The sequence below is a fragment of the Syngnathus typhle genome, linkage group LG14 (genome assembly GCF_033458585.1).
Source record: "Syngnathus typhle isolate RoL2023-S1 ecotype Sweden linkage group LG14, RoL_Styp_1.0, whole genome shotgun sequence".
NCBI classification, from domain to species: Eukaryota; Metazoa; Chordata; class Actinopteri; order Syngnathiformes; family Syngnathidae; genus Syngnathus; species Syngnathus typhle.
The window spans coordinates 1,961,933-1,979,671 of record NC_083751.1 but is presented as its reverse complement, the minus strand read 5'-3'; the positions used below and the strand labels follow the sequence as shown (position 1 = coordinate 1,979,671).

Sequence of the window (17,739 nt, the reverse complement as noted above, 5' to 3'; positions counted from 1 at the left end):
CCAGCACCAACAGTCTAAAACTTTTTGCCTTATCCCCCGAGCAACACCTGAGTTCCATCACCGCATTGATCATCAATTTGGCACCACAGCGCCCTCTCGTGGTATATATTTTAAATCCAGGATTATTAGGCACACTATAACTCGGCTACTTTTGCCACCAAAGTCTGCTAAAAAATATATTACTGTTCTGACAGAAGACAAAAGAACACGTCTAATATTGATAATGAATAATTTATTTGTTCAGGTAGAGGCATCTTTGGCAATGATTTTGCATCCAAGTGCTGCATGGAGGTCAAAGGCGGGTCCAACTTTAAAACAGATTCTTGACATTAATTTTTCTTCCACAGCAGCGCTTTGCAGATTTAGTCATTTTATTCATGTGATTTGATTCCAATCTTTGACCTTTCCTGGCCTGGCAATGATTTGGAATTTTTTTTTCCTGGAATTTTCTTGGCACGTCTGTCACAGTTTGATATGCGCTGCTGTGGAGGTTTCAGAAAGGCATCACTTTTTTTTTTTTTTTTTACACCTAGCTAAAATCCTCCGTCGGCCTCTACGCGACTGGCGTTCCACCGAATTGACATAGAAAAAGCAAGAGTGACATGTTCATGTTGTCTTTTCACATCCCATGTTGGCCCAAGTGACAAGTGCAACGCTGTGTGGTTCAGTTCAGAGCAAGAGTCCCGTTCGCACCCCGAGTGGGACAACCAATAAGAAGAGCACCCCAGGCGAACCAATCAGAATGCGCGCTGGGCGTTCGTCATGCGGCTCGCTGTCTCGCTCACACACTAACACATGCATTCATTCAATGACTCACACACACACATACACAATACTATACTCACATGTTCAATAGCACACACACACACAAGGCATACTCACATGAGGACTGGTGTAGGTCCAAGAAAATTCTACAATACTAATAATATTAACAATAATAATGCTGATGCTATGAGAATACTGTTGTTGGCGCTCAGGAGCTTTGGACAGGCCCCCTTTTTTTTTTGATGTGCAAATACAACTTGCCATAAGACATAGAGGCCACTGGGGGTCGCTGTTTCCTCTTCTCTGCTCTAGGCAGGCATCATCGGTCACAGCAAGTCAGGCGGGCTGCCATTTGAGTTAGTCCACAGTCCTCAGCATGGGAATGGAACGCTTAGCATGAGGATATAATACGAACAAATGTTTTTTGGCACTTGGTCCATTTTGCGTTCCAGAGTAGTGTTGCGTTCACAGTGTGACTTTGCTGAGCCGGAGCGACAGGCTGGAGCGGTGGTGGTGCGTTCGGGGCAGCGTGGAGCTGCAGCGCACGCGCATCTGGACCGGCACGCCGGTCCGCGGCGTTGAGCCGCGCACGCGCAGCAGGAAGTCAAAGTTGGCCGATGTGTTCATGGCGTAGAAGACGTTGGCGTTGTCTGGGATGATCAGCTCTGGTGGAGAAAAAGAAAACAAGACAGGAGGGATTTAAGGCTTTTTAAAAAAGTAATTATGTTTCGCTCAGCTAGGAATATGAACGATGATGATTAATGAGACGTGTTCTGATGACTACCTCGGTCGTCAGAGAGGACCTGGACCAGCTCGTAACCATCCTCCGGTTCTTGCTCAAGGTTGTGTTTGGCCATGGCTCTGGAAATCACCGCCCTAGTCTTGTCTTGACTTGTCAGCTGGCAAAAAAAAAAAAACATTATTTATGGTAAGAATAAGACTGTTGAAAATGTGTTTTTATTCACATTTTCTTCCCCCTCAGAAGAGACCAATTTTGCTCTCCTAAAGCTGCGAGGTGTTTTACCAGTATGCTCTTGTAGAGGTTCCCGTTGCCCTGCTCCAGGCTGACTCTGATGATGCAAGCGTCCTGGGCCTGCGTGTTGTAAGCCGGCGTCTGGCCGGGGGACGAGGGAGACAAGGGCGTAAGGGACACGGAGCGGCGGTGGCTGCACGGGGGTCCCGGAAGCGAGGGGGACACGGGCGTCATGGAAACGCTGGTGGTGGATGAGCTCGTGTCCATGGAATGCAGCGACGTGCAAGATGATGACTCTGATAGCTGAAGATACACGCATGTTAAATTTTTTTAAAAGGATGATTTGGACTATTTTTAAAACAAAGATCCCGGTGTTCACCTTGTTCTGGGGGTCTGTGCCGTGGGTGGGGGTGAGCCCCTCGCTGTCTGAGGGGCCGCCGGAGTCGCTGGAGGAGACGCTAACCGAGTCCATGCTCTCCCCGGAGCTGCCGGTCGGTGGCGATCGCGGCATCTCCCGCACCGGAGAGCTGGAGCTAGACGCGCTGCTGTCTACACCCAGGAACAACCTGGAAACAACACAGGAGCCATCCTAATTATAATTCATAATTCAAATAAAACCAAAATTCACATTTTAGGTCATAAATACTGAATGCAAAGGTTTTTGACTTGGTAGGTGCATAAATACAACTAACTGAACTGTCAGTGGATTATTTTGCCTGCCACTAGAGGGAGCCCACGCACCACTAGTGAAAATACACCAGTATAGAAAATACCAAAGAAATATGTGATTTTCTTTGCAGGTGCTGAACATTTTGACCGCCATTATGTCTGCTTATGTACTCACAGGCTGAGCCTCTTCACCATACTTTTCCTTGGCTTGGGTAACGTCGGGCTGCTATCGCCGAGGCCTTCGATTTCGCACGACAGGGCGTAGCTGCAATGGAAACATCAGAATTCATCAAGGGACTTCAATGAAGCCGCAATGCATCAGTACAAGTGCCGCAAGAAGAATACCACATTGTGTGTGTGTGGACAATGGGAGCACTCAGCGATGACCTTGTGCACCGCTTTCATTGTTCTCCGAGAGATTACGACAAAAGACAAAAGAGCTCAGTGGAGCGAAGACCTCCAGCAAGGCTCGACTGGTCGGAAAACAACATCTGCGGAGTGCCAGATTTAAAAAAAAAGAAATCTGTGCGGCCTATCGTTAGCACTCCTGGCGGCTTGCGTTAACTCTCAATTACCTTTCCTCTTCGCTGAGCTGAGTCTGGCTCTTGAACCAGCGCAGGAACACCTGATCCCGAGTCAGGCAGTAGCTGTTACAGGCCGACTGCAGCAGCCTGATCTGAGCGATCACCTCAAACTCCTGCCAAAGTTAAACAGCGGTTCAATGGCGGCGCTTTCAAGCGGGGCCGGCGCGATGGATGTGGCGGCGCTTACCCTTCGTCTCTTCTCAAAGTTGATGAGACCACCCTGCGGAGGACACAAAGAGCGCGCTGTCAGGACCCCCGCACGTCACATACCGGCGGTCGGCTTAGGCAAACAACATTACGACGCAAAGCGGCTGACCGCAAATTCCTCACTCTTGGAAAATCATGCGGGCAAGCACGCTTAACAAAACAAACGCGCAGACGATCGACACCTCCACTTTTGCAGAGGATAAAGAATCTATGCCTGTAAGTATTGTCTGTCTACGTGTGCTGCTCCTCAAATATTGTTCCATGTCAATGACCTTAGTTAGCATTCAGCCATTTATGTTGCCTTTTCGACGAGCTTCCTCACTGCAGCATATTATAAAGTGAGTCGGGTACCTCGACGAGGTCCGGAAGTGCTGTGTCCAGCATGGTCAAGTCGGTCAGAAAGGTCCCCAAGTATGGTATGGTTCCCTGCATGGCTCCCTATGGAGGAAAAACACATTGAAATGAAATTCGGCGTTCCAAAATATCCCGTTTTAGCCGCCGCCGTCGTTTCCATCCTTTGTCTCACCATTTCCTTCTGCAGCTGGAGTCTCTTGTGGGTGCGTTTCTGATGCTCCTTGGCACAACTCTCCAGACTGGCAAACTTTGAAGTACCTTCCTGTGGGGGACAAAATAGATTCGGTCACGGAAAGTTCTCGACGGAGGAAAATGTCCGCTCCGAGTCTCGTTTCGTTTTTTTAAGTGCAAAAGGATCTACTTTAGAGCGAGAGGCGAGTGATCGCTAAGTGAATGCTCTGTAAACAAAAAGGCTTTATGAAGACATAAAGAAGGTTTTTATTAGTCTCTTGAGGGAGGGATTTAAGATTGCACTGTTTATCGAGGACAATCATGCTGCATAAACTGAGGAGGCCCAAAATAAAGTATTTATAGTAATTGTTAGGCGGGGGAGGTGGGCTAACTCACCCTCATGAGCAGCTCTCTGCTGGTCAGGTAGTTGTTGTGGTCGGAAAAGATGTCCGACAGCTCCTCAAAGGTCTGCATGCTGTCTCTGTCCGTCAAACAAGCAAAACATGAACGCTTGCCTTATTTGATTCCAAGCCAGTGTATGTTCGGCGCCTTACTTGTGCACGCAGTTCCACGCTCTCTTCAACCGGTACAGAGGGTTGGACTGCAGGGCTGACACGATGGCTCGCAGGGAGGAGAAATTTTTACGGATCCGGCATTCCTGTCAGAAGACAAGCGGGATGACTTTTTGACACTGACTTCAATTGCTGATCACCCAAGAATGGAATTTAGGCTTCTTTAAAATGATCCGTACTACTAGTATCGGTGCTTGGTATCGGTATCGTCAAGAATTGACGTTTCGTATTCAAAAAAAAAAAAAAGCGGTCCACTTTTGCGTGCTCCAACCTGAGCGATGTCAATCCAGCGCTGGATGACCCTGGCTCGGACGTGCGGCCGTATCTGTCGGTGCCTCAGCACGGTGCTGACCACGCAGGCGGCCACGGCGTTGAACTGCGTGATGGTGGCCCGCACGGTGGGGGCGCTGTGCTTGTGGTCTTTCTTGTCCCTCCGGGACCAAATGGAGCCCAGGCAGTGGTAGGGGACGACTTTTTTGAACAGCAGCTGCGGCCGGAACAAAACAGGATGGCGTCACGCAGCTGTTTCCCTTTGAAAACACAACTCTGCTGTCTGTTTGCTCAGCTCGCACTTACTGCGTCCATGTAGGTCAGCTGTTCCGCCACCAGGTCCGAGTCAAACGACAAGAAGTCCTCCTGGAGGTCCGTGTCCGCTTCATCCTCCTCGCCGAGGCAAAAGGAACTATTGCCGTGGAACCCGGCTGAGAATCAAACGTGTTTGGGTCAGGTGATTTTAAGAAAGCCCAAACGATTTTATAAAGTGAACGTCTGGCTTACAGTCAGGCTCGTCCAGGCTGGCCTGCCCCTGCAGCTGCTCCAGCAGGCCCTCGGCGCGTCGCAGGGCCTCGGAACCTGGCAGAGCCCCGCGTAGGTAGTCCATCAGCCTGCGCAGGCAGGGGTAGTCTGGCGGCTCCTGGAAGTCTTCGGGGCACTGGTCCAGCCAGGCACGCAGGATGGAGGCTAAGGCACTGAGGAGACCGGACAACCTTCAGACCCGTGAAAAGAGCGCAGAGTTCATGGCGGGTGGACAAAAACTCACTTTCTGATAGCTCCGTTGCTTTTCTTGGCACCTGCTTGGTTCTCTTCTGCGCTTCCATATCTGCAACGATAACACCACTGTGAATAAAAGTAGTGATCGCACGCTCGGGTTACATTCCGCGCCCCTCGGCGATAGTGAGCATACGCTCCCACAAAACAACCGAAACAAATCCAAAGCCCAGTGCAGCGACGTACCTGTCAAGCAGCAGGTGCAGTACCGTCTGCGTGCTGGCGAAGGCTCGGTAGGTGGACAGGAAGATGGACGTGTACGTGAGGTCGTTGTCGCCGAACGCCGTCAGCAGCGTCTCCACCAGACGCTCCATCGTCCCGGCGCGGATACTTCGGATCTTGCACGTCTCCAATTGGCTGACCGTGTGACCGGGAGGCAAGCGGTCGCCCTCCGCCTGAACACACGCGCAAACTTGTATGAGTCGGTGTCGGCCACCTCGGCGTTTCTTTTGGGAGCGCCGCCGTTCCGTTGAAAACAAGCAAATACGGCGGAACGGAAAGAGGGAGGAACAATCTTGACCTATATTTTCCCCGCCGCTTATCCAGATGTGTCCTACTATTGTGACTTGAGGAGTTGCAGAGCGACCGGGAGGGAAGAAGTGGCACAGACGGAGGGAAGGAGAAAGGGAAGGGGGGGGGCGAGGTTAGCACACTACAGCAGGAAAGGCTCCAATCTGCTTTTAATCACAGACCCCTCCTCCTCTTTCTCCAAGCGCTCCCCTCCGATAACAACTCAAGAAAAACACATATCCGTCACTATGAGCTAGCCCGGGAGTTCAACAGGCAAAAGTATCCAGCGCACACGCAAACAGCCCTTTAAACGCTTCCCCGGCATGCGGGAACGGCGCGAGATCGTGTGCGATGGCGAATAACGACGGAAACACAAAAGTCAGGAAGACGTTTTGTCCGTCAACATGTGTTGAGGCACCATTTGTGTTTCAAGGCTGCAACGCTGTCCCCAACAAGGCCATGAGTTCAGTTCGGCCTTTCCACTAATGAGACAAAGAATTGAGTTTGTCGTGCAAACAGACATTTCTCAATGAATGCTTCAAAACGACGCGGCCAAATCCCTCCCGCGTAGCTCATGGCGATAAAAACTGCTGAGCGTGTCACAATGCCGAGTAAACAACAGCGTTTAAGAAACAAGAAGTGTCTCTTTTTTTTTTGTGTGTGTGTGTGTACGGCCGCGAAATGCGCAACTCAAGCCTTTAATGCCTTTTTAATGCCACAACAGCATTTCATCAAACTGCTGCTGCAAAAGGCTGAGGGGAGAGAGAGAGAGAGAGAAAGAAAGAGTGGGATGGATGAGGAGAGGGAGGGAGGGAGGGAGGGGGCGAGCAGTTGGCTTGCCGAGCTGGGAAAGTCAGGAAATCACATGCTTTAGTTAAAAGAGAGAGAGAGAGAGAGGGGGGGGGGCGTCAGTGCAAGCTGCTGCTAAAGGTGACGTCCAGAGTGGGAGATTTATAACGCAAATGTTGAAACAACAATGCAGAGAGGCGCCAGCGTGCAAAACAATGGAGACGAGTTGAAGAAAGCGGATGTCTCCGTCCGTGACCCCCGCGTGACGTTTCCCTCGGAATGACTTGGCAGATTTGTCAGCAAGAAAAAGGCAACGCATTTGGTTGCGACAAAATGGATGTCTGTAAATATTGTAAGACGTACCCCCAGCCATCTTGCGCCTTTGTTGGCCGCCTGCTGAATCTGAACCCTCTTCAGCGTCACGTTGTAGATGGCGCCTTCCTCCACTTCCTCCCCCCAGTCCTGCACCGAGCTCTGCAAGCAAGAAAAAAATATAAAAAAGAAGTCTGCATTAGAGGTTGAGTTCTCTTCACACTCTCTTTGCTAGGCCAGCAAAGTTCAAGAAGAAGTCGAGACATTTGGGGAAAAGCTGTGGGTTAGCTTCAAGCTAGTAACTGAACTCGCTCATATGCAGAAGATGACCTCGGCGCCGTTGACATTTTTTGACGGGGGCGTCATTTTTTTTTTTAACTTTATCAGTGAACGACGCAGCCGTCGGAATGACAAAAATCTGTTTGGCGCTTATCCAAAGTAGGATTGCTTGGCCTTTGTCTATCATGTCTGCTGAAGCTGGGATGACCTCAGAGACTTTGGCTAAGGTCAGAAATATTCACTCCGACTCCCTAATCAACATATGGGGATTTTTTTTTTCTATAGTGGATTTAGATAGTTTGCTACAATCAATGGAAGGTAGGAGTTCCTCAATGTGTCATTGAGCTCCAGAAGGAAAATAGGTAAGTCGTGTACATTAAGGACACAAGTGCTGTACAGCATCAAGAAGTTCCCAACCCCCAACACTGCAGCATGCCAGTCCCCCCTCCCTCCTTCCCCCCCTTAAACTCCCCATCCATCTATTTTACGGTGTCCCCGTCTCGGCGGAGGTGAAGCCGGAGCTGCGCAACCTTCAGGGAGCCGTGAAAAGGTTGACGAGGACGCAACGGGAATGTGCGCCGACTCCCAAATGAGCCCCGATGCGACAAGTCTGCATGGGACTTTGACGGAGGGCGCGTCAGTCGAAATCGGCACGACTGTGCGAAATTGCTTACTTCTTCGGTTTGGACTATTAAGGTAGGAAGTTCGAAAGGCCTTGGGGGAGGCCGGTACCTGACACACTGCAAGGGAGCTAGCGGCGGCCATTAAACTAGCAAGGGGGAAGGTGAATGAATGACAACACGCAAGGCGAGTGTGGAGCGTTGAAAGCCAGCAGTGAATTCTGCTGACACATCAACATGTGGAGACAAAAACAGAAGCGTCGACAGGAGACGGGCCAGAACCGAACACCACGCATGCAGCATGACGGCCAAGTCCACGCACGCATGCACTTGCAGCAGAGATTTGGATCACACGCTCGCAAATGGGAGTCGAGAAAAGGTCAAGTGGTAGCAACGCCACCACACGAACGGCGTGTCGTTCAGTCTTTCCACTTTCAGTTGGAAATGCTTTCATTATTTCAACAGACTAATTTCATAAAAAAATACAAGTCACCATTCCGCAAAATTGTAGCTGCCATAACGATCAGAAGTTTCTTCTCAACAATCCATCAAAATGTTTTCTTAACCAGAAAAAAAAACATATTGTATTAAAAAGAGGCTTTTTTTAGATTTCCAATTGAAAATAAAACAAATGACACACTGACTACTGATGTAAGCACGACAGCTTTGGGACAGGAGCCTCAATTGGACGGGACGGACAATCCCCCAAGCTCACGGGTCAGCAACACGTCTCCACGTCCAGCTGCAAAGACGGATCAGCCCATGAGTCATGCAGTCTGCATACTCCCAAAACAATAGACGGGGGGTCCGGCCCGGCCCGACTAGGCCCGGCCCGGCCTGGCTGCACAAACACACTGTGTGTGTGTTGATTCCCAAATCTCTCCAAGTCAGTCAGGCTTACATGGACACCAAAAGCAAGTCTTTTTTCAAATACACAATAGTTGTCAAAAGAGCCCTGAAATCTGCATTAATTAAATCTCCTTGGGAGAGAAGCAAATAGGCAGAGTTCTGTAGTTTGGTAAGTTTGTGTGCGACTGATAGTGTGAGGAAAAAAGACTAATAACACTCAGTATTGTTCCTACTACGACTAACAAGTGCGTGTTACTCGTGCTGTGCACTAGTTGACAACAGTGTGCTAATAGCAGCTGTCGGTACATCACTAGCACAAGTAACACGTCCATGTGCGTGAAATAACGACTAGTTTGCTGCATTGATTTACTGGCGAGTACATTAAAATTAACAGTAGACCCAAGGTAACAAGTGGTAACGGTTTTGGTGCCTTGAAGCATTGAGAGAAAAGACAATTTTCCAACCTTTCCTAACGTGCGTGTCCCAGAAACGAAAGTTTTTGGAAGCATCATCTTCACGAGTTGTGGAAAAGTCCAGTAAACGTTTTACGTCTGGGACCAATGCGAAATCAATCCCGACATGAAAGAGAGACCCCCCCCCCCCCCCCCCCCCGACATGAAAGAGAGACCCCCCCCCTTCTTTATCCCCACTACTTTCCCAAGCTTACGACCTCCACGCCCCTCCTTCCGTCTTCAACCTCTTTCAACGTACTCTTCTTCCAAAACCTTCTTTTATTTATTATTATTGTTACCATTTTACTCTTCCAGGCGAACTTCATGGCGAGTCCTTCTCTCATGGTCCGGGGACAGCATCAGAGACCACCAAAAAGTCCTTGCGAGGAAAGAGACGAAGATGGACCTTTTCAACTTTAGCTTCTTGTTTGTTTATCCGTTTTTCTTCAAGCTCCACCACATGTGCTGGTGTCCAAAGTGGAAAAGTCCAAATGTTCCGCTCCTCTCGGGTGAGCCTCTTGTGTTGAATGAGCTGCTGCCTCCTCCTTCGCCCTCAAAACATGAACACGCAGCTCCTGACTCCTCCCCCCCAGCCGCCATTACCGTAAAACACCCAATAAAACGACCAGCGGATTTATTTATTTTTGCGCTCAGAGCTTCCCCCTAATCTAAACAAGTGATTTTCAAGGAAATGAGAAACATTTCACAGCACACCACCACACAAAAATATCACTTGTGGAAAAAATCATAATGAAATATAATGTAAAGAAGCTGATTTTGATACATTTTGATGTGTTGATGTTTATAACTGTAAATATCAGTAAAACTATTTTTTTTTACTTTTACATTGTACATTTCAAAGTCAGTACTTGCCTTTAATTTAAGTACAAGCAATGAGTCAGTGTTACTTCAACCAGAGTAAACAATCTAGAGTGTCCTTTAATCAACGCATCGACGATAAAATACACCATTAAAGAAGCGAATGCTGCGAAATGTTTTGGATCAGACGTATGCAAATGCTACGTCATTTCGTGAGGGAAGCAGCTGCTGCCTCGGGGCCTCCCGACGCGGGACAATACAAGGAAGGCGTTGGATGGCGTCATTGGCGCTGTGCATTGTCAATGCGCAAAGAGGAGAATGGGCTCGAGTGTGTGAAAAGGGCCCACACTGCTTCCACTGTTAATATGTGACAAACTCCAACTCAAAAAACGACCCACTGATGTGAATAAACGGGAAGATATGAATCAAGCCTCGGTTTCATTTGGGGACAAAAGTTGGATTGTAGATGTTTGGGAAGAAATTTCATGTTGCTTCCCAGTCAAAGTAATACTATGAAAAAAAATAAAACTTGAATGACAAGAGTATAAAACTGCTTTGTCATCATTTTCTGTAGCTGCAACCCACTGCCGAAACCACCGACGTCATCGAAAGCGTCACCGCGCCGTCATCCGCAACCTTACGAGGTCCTCTCGTAAGGTGAGGGCACGGCCCTCACATCTGGCTTCGCTCCAGTTCCCAGGCCGAGCCGCTCGGACCGAGTCTACACAGTGCTGGGAAGCCCATGGGGTCAGTGGGAAGGTTATGACCCCGAAGACCCCCCCTTGAGACAGTGATGTCATCGCTGCCAGAAGACCAGGCGTCGGACGAATGCGACATGAGGGACGAGCTGATGTTTGTTTTTCAATGTGACTAAACATTGTACAGTTCCCCCACCTACGTAGTGATTCTCTATTTGCATTAAAACACCTTGGCATCAAATTCTCTAATGACGCAGCAGAAACAAAATAAATAAATAAATAAATAAAAAATGGCCGACGTTCTTTTATCGGTTCCTGCTATTATTCCACTTCCTAAAAGCGCTCATCTTTTATGTTAACGTGGTGCTACAGTAGACAAAAAAAATAGGCGCCGCCTCACCGGTACTGTTATTGCACCACATGTTGGTGGGGGGGTGGGGGTACATTCCAGGAAATCTCCCGCTTCCTGCCTCCAACCCCCTGACTCTGCTATCCTCGTACCAGTGCTGCGAATTAACCAAGTACAAATACTTCATTAAAGTACTTAACACAGATGCTATCTATTCGTGAGCCCATCAATGGTATTTTGCATTGTGTGTTAGCATTAAGCTAAGTATTTGTACTTTAGTACAAAGTGCGAGTCCATTTGCCACCTCTCCCTCATACCTGACTGGCTGGTCCAGACCTTCTCCAACAAAGTCATAAAAGCAGAAGGAGGAGGGGCGAGGGATGATAAAATGGAGGCAAGAGTTGACTTTTGTTTACGTCCCAGATAAGACGGTGGTCGTATATCAGGGAAAGTGTCGGAGATTAACTTGAAAGGGGACACTATCTCCACTCGGGGTCGAGTTCACGGTACAGGCAGAACCCGAGAAGACGCACACCGACCGGCTCATCTCATGTGGCGTGATGTAATCTCGTGTCAGCCTTGCGGAGAAAAATGACTACATCAATCCACCCCCGCACGGACGAGTCCTACTTTGCCTTTTAGCGGTAAACAAGATCGCGGTATCGCTTTGTTGGTGTGTCATGTTGGGAAAAAGAAGAAAAAAAAATTCCCGTGGCTGTCAAAATGTCTGTTCTTGTTTTCGCCTCCCTCGGTTTCCGAGCAGCGGGTTTGTGTCGATGGATGTGGAGGACAGAGTTCATAGCCGCAAGTCAGAAGTTGCGAGAATTACACATTTAAGCTACAACACAACTTTGTTTTTTCAAAGTCTGCTAGCATCGGGCTAACGCATAATGCGAAACGCTACTGACAGGCTAACAGAACTAGCATTCATAATGGGGTAGTGCGAAACCTCAAAGGCAAGTCGAGTCAAAGATGTTCTTTAAAATCTATGTGCCAATGCAAGCTTTGGTTTTCGCCACTATGATGTCATTTTCAGTCGACAACACAAAACAAACACAATAAATCAATACTCACAGGCATATATTCTTTATCCTCAGAACTAATAGTACAGCCGCTTACAAAGCTTTGAAGAGACAGTCTTCTTTGTGTATTAATAAGAGTATATACTGCCCACTGGTGGCCAAAGAACGCACAGCAGGAGCAGCACAATATCAAGCAGTATAGTGAAGCATGAACAGATGACGCACAAACTGTTGAAAACTGATCAACGCGCTAGCTACCGTAACGCTTTCAACAATCCGAGCGGCCCTGCGGGGTCAACCATAACAACGAAATCAAGCTCGCTGGAAAGTGCGAGGCTGCTTAACTTGTTCCATATGAGCGGCGCTAAGACGACTCCAATTGTGATTTGCGAGGCCGAGGCTTGCTTGGTTGACCGCGTCGACGTGCGGTGACAACCGGGCCAAACACTTGCACAGCTGCGTTTGCCTTTGCCTCTCTCCGTTCAAGCGGAACTTTTGTTCGGACCACATGAAAGGCCGGCTCGCTCGCGGCCCCTCGCCATCGCTCATCTCTGATGTCACTCACAACTATTGTCCACCCTCTTTCTTTCTTTCGCTCTTTTTTTTTCTTTCTTATCCCACAAAGATGACATCACTTCCAGTAAAGGCCAGACTTTGGAGGTTTAATCCCCGCCCCCCTTTCAGATCCCACACGAGAATCACAGCTGACACAGCTGGGAGGAAAGTTTCTTGGGAATTTCATAACCACTTAAATTATGACAAATCACTTTTTTTTTTTTTTTAACGTAGGGAGATCTTCATAACAGATTTTTTTCCCCCCTCGGCTTCCTTTTGCGGGTCAGTAGTGAAAAAGACTGGGATAATCCTCCTGACTTGGATTGTGTGCTGATTCTACTTTCAAGTGTTGGGCCTCTAAATTAGACACACACACACACACATCTACACCCCCCCCCCCCCCCAGCCGCCTTCCAAGCTAAGCCAGGCTAAGCCTTGAATGAGTCAGTCTGGACCAGGTTGCTTGTCTGTCTGACCTGTCGCTAATAAGAGAAGGCCCATCTGTTAGCCGAGAGACCCACGCAAACCTCGACCTGTCACATATGCAACAAAAACAACACACACACCCTCGGCACAATCTGTGTATAGTTTATCCAGTCCATTCTGTCCCCCCCTCCAAAAAAAAAAAAAGAAGCTACATGAAATAGTTTTCTTTTGGCAACAGGTAACAATGGGAAATTTGCGCCCCCTTGTGGTGTCGCAAGCCACACAAATACAGTGGGCTCCCAACAAAGTCACACCTAACTGTGCATTTTAACTCGAGAACTCACACCAAACGAGAGGCGGCCATTAAAAAAAAAAAAACTGGCGCAGTCTGTCGCCGTGTTAGGAAATGAAACCAAGTGAATGACGCACATAACGCGCGCATCAGAAAAGTGAACAACACGAGCCGGAATCTGCACAAAAAAGAAATGACATGTTCAAATCCGCCGTGTTATGCTGACTGGGTGAGTGACTCACATTTGGAACTGGACGACCAACCGCAACACACACTCATGCAATTCCAGCTTGATCCCTGTCATGCGTCCAGGCTAATACTGCTAACTCTCCTTTCACAACAGCAAGTACCTCCATTACATCTCAACTAAATTACTATGATTTTTTTTTTTTTTTTTGGAAAGTCTGCTAGTCCCCCCTCAAGCGTCTCCAGCAGGGACGGACGGACCAACAAGGGACAATAGCCGCACTTATTGACTTTTCACACCAGTCCCATTATGTGACCTAATTAGGCCGACAACAACACGGAGTTGTGCGGCGCCCCGGGCGGCCAGACATGGATTGGGGGGGGGGGGTTCGCTTGAGAGCGTAAACAGCATCTTAAGGGCTTGATTGAATAAAAGGAGTCGCAGGGACCTTATTTTGGAAGGTAAAAAGAAGCTTTGTTCATGTTAAAGTGGATCAAAGGTCATCTATTTTAGTTCCGAAGGACAACAGACTCTTTTGATTAAGTTGCTACACGCCAACCAAAACTTTCTGTGGAATGATGGCACGTGACGGACAAATAGGAAACAGGATGTCAAAAAACGAGAAGTCGTCTTGCAGTTCAAAGTGTGTTGCCAAGTCGTCAAAACGAGTTTGGGAAGGGAAACACTGAGACGTCACGGAGAACCAGCGGCACTTCTCTGTTCATAAAATAAGAAAGAGGAAGGAGGAGTGCTCAATCAGCTTTCTCATTTGTTTTTGTGTGTGTTGTTTTGTCAATGGGACGGACGGACGCTCGGGTTACAGACCACATTGTGGAAACTCTTCGTCCTTTCCGCCCGCTTTCCCCGTCGACTACCACTTCCCCTTTTTCTAGCTGGTGACTTTTTCAAGTTCACTGAACTCATCCAGCCGCCGGTGCCCGTACTTTAATTCCCGCTTAATGAACGGATCCGCCCGCGGCTTAATTGGATTGCCGCCACGGTAAGTAAAAGAGAGCAGGAGGATAAAAAGTCCATTGTTAGGTCAAAGTCGTAAAACGTAGCGCGGTAAACCGCTGAGATGTTTGCGCTTCTGTCACAAGGAGGTTTAAACTCGTTCAAGCTCTTTGTCAGCACGTGAACTCGGTGAACTTCCAGCGCTCGCGACCTGGGCCTTCAAATTCAATTCGAAATAAAAAGGGCAGATTAGTTTGACACTGCGACACACAGACGCTGAAATCTGATTGGACAAAAACAACAAAAAACAAAACATCTACTGCAGTACAATCTGTACTTTTGCCAACTCGGCATTTTGACCGCATCGTCTCGTTATAATCAGCGGACACGTTGATAACGTTAGACACCTCAGCGCTCGTATCATTTCTGACCTGAACTTTTGGAACCATGATTACAGTAATCAGGTCCGCCGCCAACTATTTTGACGTCCTTTCATAACATACGACTAACACTTAAGACTCGTCACAGTTCACCCAAGGGCCTTCAAACGCCCTTCTTGACTTTCTCAACTGGTTTTACAGTTTACATATCCAATATTTACACACTTAAGGGTTTATTGTTACATCATTTTAGTAGAGTCCTCCAGCTCTGCTTATAAACGCTTTTACTGCCCTCCAGCTGTTATGATACAGTAAAAGTCACAAGGTGCTGATGGATGCAGCAAGCGAGAGAGAGAGCGCTCCCTAAACTCCCCCAAGGCCGGCAAACAATGGTCGGAAAGAGCCAGGATGTCGGACGGGCGACAGGGCCAAACCGTCCGCGCCGAGCGCAAATACGTTGACAAGTGACGTCATACTTTGGGGGGAAAAAAAAGTCGCAAAGGTCGCCGATTGTACCTTTCAGTGCACAAATCCAAAGCCGCCTCGGACTAAATATGATTAGCGGCCGCTCGGCATTTCCTGTCAGCTAAAGCCTTCGAGCGGCCTCCGATAAAACGCAGACCTTGACATGCGTCGACAATTCTGATTTAGCCTGTGACACACATCGGGAGTCATTTCTGAGAGCCTGCAGTCACGGGGGACTTGAGGTCGCCGCTCCTCCCCGGTTGAGCTACTCGAGGTCACCGTCGGGGTTTGTGTTTTTGGGATGCAAACAGAGGAAGGAAATGAAGGGCATGTGATGGCCAGCTCTGTTATGTGAAAAGATTTCTAATCTTCAACTAGAGAAAGCAATGGAGCCAAGGCCAACATCTGCCGGCTTGTTTTAAAACACGACTGCTTCCAATGGAAACACACCGAACAGGGCAGACTAAACAATCCGAGTCCGTTTGCCCAGTTGGACCCGAATAACCGAGAATCTCCACAAACATTGAGTCCAGCCATAGCCTTGTCTAAAGTACTCACCCAGTGTCGCGGGCTTCCTTCCGGGGAGCGGGCCTGGTACCTTTGCAGGGCCACCCCTCCGTCGCCCTCCAGGAGCAGAGTGCAGTCCAGGTCGGCGAGCGGCGGCCAGGGTAAGATGGTGGCCAGCGGGTAGTGGGAGATCATGCTGACCATTTGCTTCAGCCCTCCGGACGCCAGCACATACTCCAGCCTGGATGGAGTCCACGACAAGAAATGTATTTTTTTTTTCTCGCCCTCCTGTTGCGCGTGGAAGCGGACTTGCCAGTACCACTGGAGCGCGTGAGTGATTAAAACTCTTGTTGTCTCTCCTTTTTTCCTCCCCCACCATTCATCCCAGTCAGAGGGGAGGAGAGAGGGGGGAGGAGGGAAGCGGAGGAGGAGGGGGGAGGAGCCTTCGCAAAAACACTGGCGTGAACCACAAGACAGGAAAGCTGAGATAGACAGCAGGATGTTGTGCCAGAGCTTCTACGAATCCAAAACAATCGAGGCATATTTTCCTTTTTCCACTGACAGGGGGAAATTCATTAAGTACACTTACACAATCTAATGACAAAAATTCAACCTTCACAAAGCTGGGTCAAATAGTTCCCTGGTGAAATAAGTGATATCGAAATGTGGCTTTTCAACTATATACAAGATTAATGATTGAGTGAATTCATTTGCATTTTAATTCACTGGTCTGAAGATAATTTTCAGGAAAACGTTTTGTTTCATTTTAAAATTTGGGTAAGTTGTAGAATGTGGAGAGATTTTTTTTTTTTTTTAATCAATTTCAGGGTTCCTAATGACCACAAAAATGATCATTTTTATCTTTGTAGAAGTACAAGTGACACTTATTTTGCAAAGGCCAAACAATGATCAATGTGTAACATTTCTGCTGGGTGTGTGTGTGCGCGCGTGTGATCAAGTCATGTGTAAAACTCGGATTAGAGCAGAGCTGGTGCGCACCCTGCGCGTGAAATCAGTAGTTAATGTTGTACAGTGTGCTTACCACACTTTTCAAGCTGCTTCCTAAAGTCAGACTGAGCATCCTGTTGTTTTAAGAGTAAATAAACAACCACGGGGTCAACACATACACATGTAACACCAACACACACACACACAGTGCTGCGGCATCAACTTTTGACTCACGACTGACTCAATCGGACAAAATTGCTTAATGCAATGCATCTCTTCTTAAAATACATATGTGTACATATAAAAGGAATGAGTCACGAGCTCTTAGGTAACATATCAATCATTAAAATGCCTCTGTAACGAGACGTGATAGCCCGGAGTGTGCGTGAAGACAAAAAGCAACTCACCCAGTAATGCCCAGGATGAAGTGTTCCCCTTCCTCCGCTTCCTGTGCCACTTTGAAAACATTACTGGATGGAGATTCGACTTCCTGACATCCAATGAGGAATGCTGGAACATAGATGCACATGGAAAGTTTTGCGTCACCTGTAAATGATACCAATCGTAAAAGATATCATTGTTATACAAATACCCTGTCAAAGTAGGTTCAAGGGAAACTGTTACAATGGGGAAGAAGTTTACCCTGGGTTGTTGGTGGAAATTCCAGAATGTCTGATGTTTTCACCACGCTGAGTGGTTGTTAAAAAGTTAAAGTGAACTAATGACAGCTATTTTTATAAATTGCAAATGAGACATACACCCGGATTTACAATGGGGTTTTTTCTAAATCAATCTATATCTGTTAGTCATTCATTTTTAAGCACAAAATTATTAAATGAATGAAATGAAATTATATTTAGGTCTTCATGAAGTGTAAATTTCTGGTTTTATAGTAGTAATGCGTTTGATTATAAAAATAAAAAGGGCACGTGCGAATGTGAGGGGGCCCAATCGACCACAAATGAACAATTAGTTCAATAAACA

General features: G+C 47.7%; 1 protein-coding gene across 2 annotated transcripts; it reads right to left on the bottom strand.

Annotated features, from left to right (window-relative positions):
- Positions 1-215: 215 nt before the first annotated feature.
- Positions 216-17,265, bottom strand: rgl1 (ral guanine nucleotide dissociation stimulator-like 1). 2 transcript variants are annotated; one of them, XM_061297047.1, is made up of 19 exons: positions 17,163-17,265; positions 15,859-16,048; positions 7,005-7,115; positions 5,529-5,737; positions 5,335-5,394; positions 5,073-5,263; positions 4,872-4,996; positions 4,567-4,782; positions 4,278-4,381; positions 4,120-4,204; positions 3,725-3,814; positions 3,550-3,636; positions 3,179-3,211; positions 2,983-3,104; positions 2,583-2,672; positions 2,118-2,304; positions 1,790-2,041; positions 1,550-1,664; positions 216-1,430 (listed from the first exon to the last, which is right to left on the bottom strand). In XM_061297047.1, exons 2-19 carry the CDS (start codon positions 16,009-16,011, stop codon positions 1,231-1,233), a joined length of 2,430 nt encoding a protein of 809 aa, XP_061153031.1. In that variant the 5' UTR covers positions 16,012-16,048; positions 17,163-17,265; the 3' UTR covers positions 216-1,230. The 2 variants fall into 2 exon arrangements, with proteins under 2 accessions (XP_061153031.1, XP_061153032.1); XM_061297048.1 differs by lacking the exons at positions 15,859-16,048; positions 17,163-17,265 and adding an exon at positions 9,453-9,711.
- Positions 17,266-17,739: the final 474 nt, after the last annotated feature.